General features: G+C 42.6%; 1 protein-coding gene across 3 annotated transcripts in view; it reads left to right on the top strand.

The window, feature by feature from the left end:
• The window catches only part of GRHL2 (grainyhead-like 2 (Drosophila)), a 199,417-nt gene extending 188,908 nt beyond the window's left edge, over positions 1-10,509 (top strand). For 2 of the 3 annotated variants that reach the window (XM_011983481.1, XM_011983483.1), the window contains 2 exons: positions 5,252-5,316; positions 7,387-10,509. In XM_011983481.1, coding sequence (XP_011838871.1) covers positions 5,252-5,316; positions 7,387-7,501 — 180 coding nt within the window. In that variant the 3' untranslated portion in view covers positions 7,502-10,509. The remainder of the gene's footprint in view (positions 1-5,251; positions 5,317-7,386) is intronic. The other variant, XM_011983482.1, reaches the window with a different exon arrangement.
• The last annotated feature ends 274 nt before the right edge of the window (positions 10,510-10,783 follow it).

Here is a 10,783-nt window from a genome sequence, read left to right on the forward strand (position 1 = left end):
TGTTTTCCCCCATTCAAGTTCATATATATACTCTTTGGGCATCTGTAGACCTCCAGGTTAAGATCAACCATGCTGAGGAAATGACAGCTCTAGAAATGATGTGGAAGTAGGTTGCCCTTCAAGGATTTTTTCTAGTCACCAGCTCTGTTAACTGGATCATTCTAGAATCCCAGGGAATGGGGAAGGTAGTGAGCTGACTCCTGAGAATTGGCTACATCTTGGTCCCTCTTCCTTCATCCCTTCAGCAAAGCTTTGCTCAGAGCTCTCTGGGTGCAGAACCAGCTCCCCTTGACAATTCCCTTTTAATTTGCATGTGCAAGTATGGCCACCAGGAGACATTGACAAACAGTGCAGATGCCAGGCATGGGAGGAAGAGAGAAAGAAAGCATAAATTCTTCCAAACGGCATTTTGGGGGAGACGTGATGAAAGCTATGTCAACCGTACATTATTGAGTGTCTCACCAGATTTGGAAACAGCATTAACAGCATTAAAATATTCGAGGAACCTTTCTAGTGTTCGTTTAGACAGATATAATTCTTCTCAAGCAGTCGCTAGAGGAATTTGATATTCTAAAGAGATGGTGAGCTGCTATACAGCCAGGGTTACATAGAAGTATTTAGAAGAGGTTAAACATTTCTGGAAACTTACAACATTTTTATTTCTAATTTTATTGAATTGTGATTCAACGTAGCTTATCTTTGTTACCCAATCCATGGGAGAATCTCTTTAGGATATGTAATATTTATAATATTTGTGTGTGTATATCTATATATAAATGTGTGTTATAGGTGTGTGTATATTATATAAAGTATAATGATTATCCAACTGTTTTTACCTATCCGTCTACTAGATTTGTTCAATTCTTAAAAAGGTCTATTGAAATCTCTCACTATAATTGCATTGTTTCAAGGTTTTCAAGTGAATCTCCCATAATAATTGAACTTTCATTTTGCAAAAGCAAAGCACTTAAGCAAAAATTATTACATCTGTAATAATTACCTATAATAATTTTTGCTTAAGTGCCATGTTATCAGATGCATAAAGTTTTATGATTGCTGTAGCTTCTCCATCAATTGTGCTTTTTATCATTATATCATATATCATATCCATTCATATCCATATATCATATCATTATATCATATCCCTTCTTAACCTCGTCAACCTTAAATTATACCTTGTCACTCCTCTTTTGCTTCTGTTTGCATTTGATTGGTGTGGTCACCCATCAGTCATCCTTCACTCACCACCCTGTCTTCAGTGCTTTTCTTTTAAACACCATACAACTGAGCTTCTTTCTTTCTCTTTCTCTTTATTTATTTATTTATTTTCTTTTACACTCACTCAGACACTCTAGCTTTTACTGGAAGAATGAAGTTTATTCTCATTTGGTATAATAACTGATACACTTGATTTTTCTTCCATCTTTTTGTTTATTATTTATTTCACGTTGTGGCTTCTTCTTACTTTCTCTTTAGTTTTGCAGTCAGATTCTAAGTTGTTATATTTCAACTTTTAAATTTGAAAGTTATTATTTACTTTTCCTAAATTTTCCAAATTCTTAAAGTAATTCTTTGCTAGTATTTGAAAATAAACTTTCAACTATTTTCTCCACCAGCGCCCTCCAGCTCCGCTCCTCCCTCTGTGAGATGAGACCTTAGGGCTATATTTTCTCCCTTGCCTTCCCTCTTTTTGCTAAAATGAGCCAGTTGAAATGCCTGCTCTCTCCCCATCAACTTTCAACTTCTAGATTTTGCAAAAATAGCTTAGTGCTTTATTTCTAGAAAACGATTAGATTTTCCTTTGTATTATGTCCTTTTTTAACTTCAAGAATCCTTATTTAGCACTTACACTTCACGTTTGCAGTCCATGTAACCCCAGCTTGTCCAACCCATGGCCTACAAGCTGCATGTGGCCTAAGGTAGCTTTGAATATGGCCCAACAGAAATTTGTAAACTTTTTTAAAACATTATGAATTTTTTTTTACTTTTTTTTTTTTTTTAAGCCCATCAGCTATCATTAGTGTTAGTGTATTTTATGTGTGGCCCAAGACAATTGTTCTTTCAGTGTGGCACAGGGAAGCCAAAAGATTGGACACCCCTGCTATGTATACTCAAGTTTACAGCATGACACTGGTGGCTTTTTTCCTTCCCCCTTTCCCTAGTTTGATGTCTCCATTTGGATGCATTTGCTATTTGGATGGAGCTCTTTTGTGAGTCTAGTGGTCCCTTGAGGTCCTCGGGAGGATTGGTTCCAGGATACCTCCTCCAAACCCAAATCCACAGATGCTCAAGTCCCTCATGTAAAATGGCATAGATATTTGCCTGTAACACACACACATCCTCCCATTTCTTTAAATAATCTCTAGATTACTTATAATATGTAATACATTGTAAAGGCCATGCAAATAATTGTTACACTGTATTGTTTTGATTCATATTGCTTTTTGCCATTGTACTTTTATTTTTCATATTTTTTCTAATATTTTCAATCCATGGCTGATTGAATCCAAGAATGCAGAACCTGGAGATACTGAGGGCCAACTGTATTTTTTCAATACACTGCTCTTTCACCCTGATAAGTGAGAGATAGCTTGTTGGTGTATGGAATTTATGGAGTGAAATACTTTTTCCCTGGAGTCTGTAAGAGTTCCTGTCCACTGTCATTTGGTTTCTAGTGTTGAGATGAGAAGACTGAAGCCAGGCTTATCCTTTTTTGGGGTAACTTGCTCTTTCTGTCTGGGAAGTTCCAGGATGTTTTTGTCTTTCTTCTTTTCCGTCATGATTTCCATGTATGCTCTATCCTTTTGCTTTGCACTTTGAAATTGTTTTTGACTTGATTTTTCCTGACACTATTAAGTTTGCTAAATTGACCACCTATCCTTTTATTCATTTGCTCAACTTAAAAAAATGTTTAGATCAATAATCATATTTGTATATCAGAATTTCACATGTGTGTGCTCCACAAGTGTTCTGTTTTTCTTAAGCGCTCTTTTATGTTCTGTTCAAATGGATGCCTCCAACAGAAGTTCTGCCAATTTTCTTTGCAGTCCAAAGGCCCCCACTGGATGTGTTGTTTTTCATCCTTGGCTCGTTTGGCTCAGGTGTGGCTGTGAGAGAATCTCATCAGTGGTGGATTAGTGACGTCTGTCAGGCCCGCTGCTCGGTCATAGTCTCTTTTTGCTCTCCCAGCTCTCTGCTCACCTGTTCCATGCCTTTGGGCCTTATTAGGGGGTGGGGAGTTCTTGCTGTGGGGTGAGATAGTTGGAAGGGTGAGAATCTGTGATTCTCTGTAGAGTGAACTCTTCTTAGGATCCAAAGCTCCTCCAGCTCTGCTCTAGACCTCTTCAGCCTCTCTTTCCAGCCTCTGCTAGACTTTCCAATAATCCACATTTCAAACTTCACCTTTCTCAGCTGCCTGTGAGCCCCACCAGCTGCTGGGCTCAGAAGGGGCAGACAGATTTGATTTGGGAGCAGAGAGGGTACGAAAGACATTTAGGGCAGGGCTTTCCCAAATCCATCTGTAAACTATTACTACTTTATATTTATAAAAGTGAAACGCAATGATCGTAAAAATAAATAGAACAGAATTTTTCAAAATAAAAAGTAAAAGGGTCTCCTTGTTTCTGTCCATTCTTCAGTGGGTAGTCCCTGTTAATATGTTGGTGGATCCTTCAAATATTGTGTACTTACATATGTATATATAAATACAAGTAGGATCACACTATAAACACAGTTTTGCAACTTGGTATTTTCTCCTCAATATGTTAAGAATATTTTTGTTAATGTGAATTCATATAGGCTTCCCACATTTCTTTTGATGACTGCATGAGTTTTAAGTGTGAATGATTAAAATGTGTTTAATGGATGTTTGTTATATGCAGTTTTCTCTATTCTAAACAATGATGCTTTGAAAATCTTTGTGTACATCTGAATGTATTTCTGTAGACCTGATTACTAGATATGGAATATTGGGTCAAAGGATATATGCATTTTAAATTTTAATAGCTTCTGCCAAATTTCTTTCCAAGAGGTTGAGCATGTTATCCTTGCATCTGAGAGTAACATCTGAGAGAACTGCTGTTTCTCATAGTCTGGCTGATGCTGTATTATCAAGTTTTAGTTGTTTGTTAGTTTGAAAAATAGGCCAGGCGCGGGGGCTCACCCTGTAATCCCAGGACTTTGGGAGGCCGAGGTGTGTGGATCACAAGGTCAGGAGTTCAAGACCAGTCTAGTTAACATGGTGAAACCCTGTCTCTACTAAAAGTACGAAAATGAGCTGGGTGTGGTGGTGTGCACCTGTAGGCCCAGCTACTCCAGAGGCTGAGGTGGAAGAATCACTTGAACCTGGGAGGCAGAGGTTGCAGTGAGCCGAGATCACACCACTGCACTTCAGCCTGGGCACCAGAGCAAGATTCCATCTCAACAAAATAAATAAATAAATAAAAATAAATAAAAGTAGTACCCTACTTTGCTTTAATTTGAAAATTTTAAATTATGACTGTGTGGTACATTTTTTTATATGCTCACTGTCCAATTACTTTTCTTCTGTGAATTGCTTCTTCAGGACTTTTCTTCCTTTGCTCATTGAATTGCTGATCTTTTTTTTTGATTTGCAGTTTTTTTTAACTTAAGGAAGTTAGTTCCATGTCTGTCATTTGTGTTGCAAAAATGTTTCCCAGTGTGTTTTCTGTCTTCAGCATTTTAGTTTTTCTTTTTTTCTGTACTGCATTTTTAAAGTTGGTTTGTTTTTATTAACCTTTTGACCTTTTTCTTCAGGTTTCATGTCTTGTTTAGAAAGATCTTCCTTACTTTAAGATGACAGCTATCCAAAAAATTAACTCATGGTTTCTTCCTCTACTTTTATGGTTTCATCTTTCACATGTAAATCTTTGATCTGTATCAAATATATTTTGGTGTAAGGAGTAGAGAAGGAATCCAATGTAACTTGTTAAATTTTTTCTAGTTGGCTATTTCATCCAACTTCATAGTTACAGTCCATCTTTTTCTGACTGACTTGGAATGCCACTTTTATCATAGAGTGAATTCCCACGAGGCTGAATTTTTTGTTGAATGATTTAAAGTCTATCCAAAGGGAGAGGCTCATAAATGAGTGTTTTGAGAGTTTGACTCATGAGTGAAGAGCACTCTATTCCCGGGAAAATGGCCAAGGGAGTGAAATTGGAACTTTCCCCCTTACTTCCAGTTGGGCGTCCTTCTGTGCTCATCTGCCTTCTTGTTATTGGTATTACAGATATCTGAGAAATATGGGCTGCCTGTGGAGAAGATAGCAAAGCTTTACAAGAAAAGCAAAAAAGGGTAAGAAAGAAACTGAACTTAAATTGACTTTCAAATCAGATAAGTCCACATGATGCCTTAAAAATAAAATGATGCCTGTCTTTTGTTAGGTCTGTTGCCCACTTTTCATAAAAATTGTGTCCTTCTTCCAGAGAATTGCAGAGCAGATTGGGTTTGGAAGATCTTTAGGGAGAGAGGGAAGGAGGGAGGCAGTGCATTGGCACTATGTCAGCTGAGATGCCCTACTGCAATGACAAGATGAGCAGGAAGACCACAGAGGTCTGGAGGTGCTGAGGACACTGGGGAGAACGCCTAAGTCACCTTTGTGCAGGGAGTGGAGTTTGCAGGGAATCACATATGGCCCTTGGGGTTGGTTTCTGGGTGGCATACTAGGAACAAAAAATGGTTTGGAACATAGGGGATTCTTCTAAGGTAATTATCAAGAAACTGTTCTCAAATGATCATTAGACCTGTGTGTTCTCATTGTTAAGAACAATAGGTCATATTTACTGGGTGTTCAGTAGGTTCGTGGTCCCTTCCTAAGTACTTTACATGTATTTCTCTATTTAGTTCTCACCAGTCTATGAGGTGGAATCTCTTATCTCTGATTTATTGATGAGGAAAGCAAGCCAGAGGGGCTTGAGCATCTCACCCAAGGTCTCATGTTCAGTAGGTAGAGCACAGATTTGAACCCAAGTCTGTGTCCTCAAAGCTCAAGTGCTTAGCTCCCAGGTTCTGCTGTCTGACTTTCTGTGTGGGCTTCCTGTGTGTAAGGGTCTAAGAGTAGGGGCCACAGGAGCTAGCGTACGTGCCAGGAGAGGGTATCTGTTGACTCAGCTTCTGGGGTATTTTCCTACCAAAAGCAGAAGATGAGTCTTTCAACTGTTCTCTGGATCACTTTCATAAAGGAAATTGGATTATCTGGGAAGCTGAGGCTCTCTGAGTGATGAGTCCTGTTGGTTGATTGGAGGATCCGACAGGAAACCCTTTCCACCTGAGCTCTTGTTGGAAGATTCACTAAAATGCACATTATACTTCTTCCCAAGGTCAGTGTAGTAGGCTGGGCGTACTCCTCTGACAGTGAGATTTGAGTGTTGTCTCACAGTCTTATTGCCGAGCAGAAATCCTCAGTGCAGAGGTACATGCTGATGATAACATTTTGCTTTCATCAAGCTCTGTGTCAGGTGTTGTGCTAAATGTTTTTATCCTATAAACAATCCTTTAAAGCTGGGTGACTGCTCTTATTTTTACAGAAGAATAAACTGAGGCTCTGAAAGGCTAAACAGCTTGCCTGCTGACACATAACTGTAAAATGATAGAGTCAGTGGTTCGTTCTCAAACTAGCATCTGTCTGACTTCAAATCATGAAATTGGCTTAAGGAAATTATGGAAGTCTCTGGAAGCTGTTGGCTTTCTTAAAACACTACCAGGGATAGTTAGCCAAGGAGTAGGTCATAGGTGGTAAAGTACAAGTGTCAGAACGAGGTAAAGCTAATTTCAAAATCAAGCTCAGCCATGCACTAACTGAATGAACTTGGGGAAACAATTTAACCTTGGTGAGCTCAGTTTTCTCATTTGCAAAATGGCGATGATGACACCTACCTTCACAGTCGCTGAGAGAACTAAATACAAGGTCAACATGCTCAAAAAAGGGTAGCTGCAATTCTTGCTTATTTTCCTCTTCCTCCTAAAAGTAGAGGCAATGCCTTTTTAAAAACGCATTTTCAAGAGGCAATATGGTTTAATGAAAAAGAGGGGGCCTAATAATTTAGGTCCTGGCCCTGGTAATCACTAACTCTGTCATTCTGGGCTTCCTAACGTCCCTGGGCCTCAGTTTACTCATCTATAAAGCAAGCGGGTTGGGTTGAAAGTTAGTTCTGAGAAATTGAGGCTTTGCTTTCCTCAAACTAGTTTTTGGGGAAAGAAAACAGAATGAGGGTCTTTCCCTGCCTTGTGTCCTCTCTCCTCCACTCCCCCCAGCCTCCACCGCAAAAGAATGGCTATGAGAACCCCCAGCCTGGAGCTCCCCTTGCCCTGGGCACATTGTTCACCACGTCTTTGTTTTTCACGCCCCTCCCCTCTCCATGGCAGCATCTTGGTGAACATGGATGACAACATCATCGAGCACTACTCGAACGAGGACACCTTCATCCTCAACATGGAGAGCATGGTGGAGGGCTTCAAGGTCACGCTCATGGAAATCTAGCCCTGGGTTTGGCATCCACTTTGGCTGGAGCTCTCAGTGTGTTTCTCCCTGGGAGAGACAGAAGCCCCGGCCCCAGAACCCGGAGACCCGTCTCCCTCATCTCACAACTGCTGTTACAAGACTATGCTGGGGAGTGGGGCAAGGGACAGGCCCCACTGTCGGTGTGCTTGGCCCGTCCGCTGGCACCTACCACAGAGCTGAATCCTGAGCCCCTCAGGAAAGTGCCTTAGGCCTGTCGGATTCCTATTTATTGTCCACCTTTTCCTGGAGTCTGGGACCAGGCCTTTCAGGACTCTGCAGGTCACTGCTAGCTCCAGATGAGACCGTCCAGCATTCCCCCTTCGAGAGAAACACTCATCCCGAACAGCCTAAAAAATTCCCATCCCTTCTTTCTCACCCCTCCACATCTCCCGGGTGGCTGGACAAAATGAGCTACTTCTGGGTGCAGTAGTCATAGGTGGGGCGAGAGGTGGATGCCCACTTTCTGGTCAAACACCTTCAGGTTGCTCTGGGGAAGGTCGTCTTGCTAAACACCTCCAGGGTTCCCAGCAAGTGGCCACCAGGCCTTGTGCAGGAAGACCATCGGCCACCGTGTAATTAGTAAGTAACACATAAAGTCTGCCTGTCTGCATTGTACATAGTGTTTATAATATTGTAATAATATATTTTACCTGTGGTATGTGGGCATGTTTACTGCCACTGGCCTAGAGGAGACACAGACCTGGAGACCATTTTAACAGGGGTTTTTGCCTCTGTGCCTGTTCAGGAGACATGCCGGGCTAGGGAGAGGGCCTTTGGGATGTTAAGGTGACTGCAGCTGATGCCGAGATGGACTCTGCAGTGGGCATACCTGGGGGCTCGTTCCCTGTCCCCAGAGGAAGCCCCCCTCCCTCTCCACGGGCACGACTCTCCTTCGAGGCCACCACGTTTATCTCACAATGATGTGTTTTCCTTGACTCTCCCTTTGAGCTGTCTCGTGGGAAAGGCCATCCTGTCTGAGACTCCAGCTCCTTCTCCAGCTTTGGCTGCGGGCACAGCCTGAGCTTTCTGGAGAGCCTCTGCAGGGGTTTGCCATCAGGGCCCTGTGACTGGGCCTGCTGCAGAGCTCCTTGGCTATCATGAGAATCCTGGACACTGTGCCGTGCCTCCCAGTTTACAAGCCCTTCATCTCAAGTGGCCCTTTAAAAGGCCTGATGCCGAAGCCCCTGAGTCGGCCGGCTGGGGCTTCCTCCTGGGCCACCAGACGGAAAGGGGCGATTGTTTGCCTCGCTCCTGCATGCTGGGTTTTAAGGAAGTGAGTGAGAAAGAATGTGCCAAGAGACCTGGCTCCCGTGAAAACAGCCTCAGGAGGCAAACGGAGAGAGAAGCTGTGGTCTCCTGCTACACGCCCTGGGAGCTGGAAGAGAAAAACACTCCCCTAAACAGTCACAAAATGATGAACCATCATGGGCCACTGTTCTCTTTGAGGGGACAGGTTTAGGGGTTTGCATTCGCCCTTGTGACCTGAAGCACTAGCTTTTTGGTAGTTAGACACATCCTGCACCCAAGGCCCTGGGTCTCGGACAGGTTCTCTACAACGGCCCAGATTTGTTTGTAAAGCACTTTGACTCTTACCTGGAGGCCCCTTCTCTCAGGGCTTCCTGCGCTCCTGCCTCATCTGCCCCTGAGATGCAGAGCAGGATGGAGGGGCTGCTTCTAGCTCAGCTGTTTCTCCTTGAGGTTGCGGAGGAATTGAATGGGACAGAGAGCAGGTGCTGTGCCCAAGAAGATCTCAGAGCGGCAGTGAGGGGTCACCTTTCTGTGTGTCCTCTGGGCATGTTAACCCTTCCTGTGGTGCCAAAGGTTTGCATCGTGGATCCAGCTGTGCTCCAGTTTGTCCCCTCCTCCTCCACTCTGACTGCCACGCCCTGGACCAGCAGCTTGGGGACCCTCCAGGGTACTAATGGGGCTCTGTTCTGAGATGGACAAATTCAGTGTTGGAAATACATGTCGTACTATGCACTTCCCATGCTCCTAGGGTTAGGAATAGTTTCGAACACGATTGGCAGACATAACAACGGCAAATACTCGGGCTGGGGCATAGGACTCCAGAGTAGGAAAAAGACAAAGATTTGGCAGCCTGACACAGGCAACCTACCCCTCTCCCTCCAGCCTCTTTATGAAACTGTTTGCCAGTCCTGCCCTAAGGCAGAAGATGAATTGGAGATGCTCCACATGTTTCCTAAGTCCTTGAGCAATTATGGTGGTGACAATTGCCACAACAAGGGATTTGAGGCCAGTGCCACCAGAGGGTGGTGGCGAGTGCCACATCCCTTTCGATCTGTTCCCCTCTGCGTCTTCGGAGCACCCCAGCTTGCCTTTGATGTGTACGCTGTGTATGTTAGCTGAACTTTGATGAGCAAAATTTCCCGAGCAAAACACTCCAAGGAGATAGGAAAACTTGCCGCCTCTTCTTTTTTGTCCCTTAAATTAATCAAACTCAAATAAATAAGCTTAAAAAAATCCGTGGAAGATCATGGACATGTGAAATGAACATTTTTCTTTTCTTTCTTTTTTTAAACAAAGTCTGAACTGAACAGAACAAGAGTTTTTCCTCATACATATCCAAATTGTTTAGACTTTATGAGTGTTTAGAAGTTGAGACCAACAGAAAAATGCAGTCAGATGTCATCTTGGAATTGGTTTCTAAAAGAGTGAGGCAGTCCCTGCCCAGAAACTTAGGAAGCGTGAAGTGAATCAAATGTTTATTTTCCTTCTTATTTAAAATCATGAAAACGCAACAGAAATAGAGGGTTTGTGCCAAATGCTATGAACGGCCCTTTCTTAAAGACAAGCAAGGGAGATTGATATATGTACAATTTGCTCTCATGTTTTTAAAAAAAGGTAAATGTAACTTAATAGTTTTGTAAATGGGAGAGGGGGAATCTATAAACTATAAATACAGTTATTTTATTTTTTGTACATTTTTAAGAAGAAAAAAAATAAATATTCGTAACATAAGAGTAAAACAACAGTGTCTGGTGCTTTCTGCGTGGCCAGTATTGGGGATTTTTACCTGGTTGGAGAGAGGTTTCTGTGTGATGTGGGAAAATTCTAGCTGCCTACCCCGCCTTCAGGTCCTGGGCTTCAACAGAGCAGGGATTTCCTGGTAAAGTTACTTTGCTGTGCTTCACCCCAGTGTTAAATGTGAGGAGGACTGAAGGACTTCCAAGGCTTCTGTGTGACCACGGCAGGCTCCCCAGGGTGGTTATTCTTGGCCAGTCCCTTGGGGCAGGGAGTTGG

The sequence above is a fragment of the Mandrillus leucophaeus genome, unplaced genomic scaffold (genome assembly GCF_000951045.1).
Source record: "Mandrillus leucophaeus isolate KB7577 unplaced genomic scaffold, Mleu.le_1.0 Scaffold250, whole genome shotgun sequence".
NCBI classification, from domain to species: Eukaryota; Metazoa; Chordata; class Mammalia; order Primates; family Cercopithecidae; genus Mandrillus; species Mandrillus leucophaeus.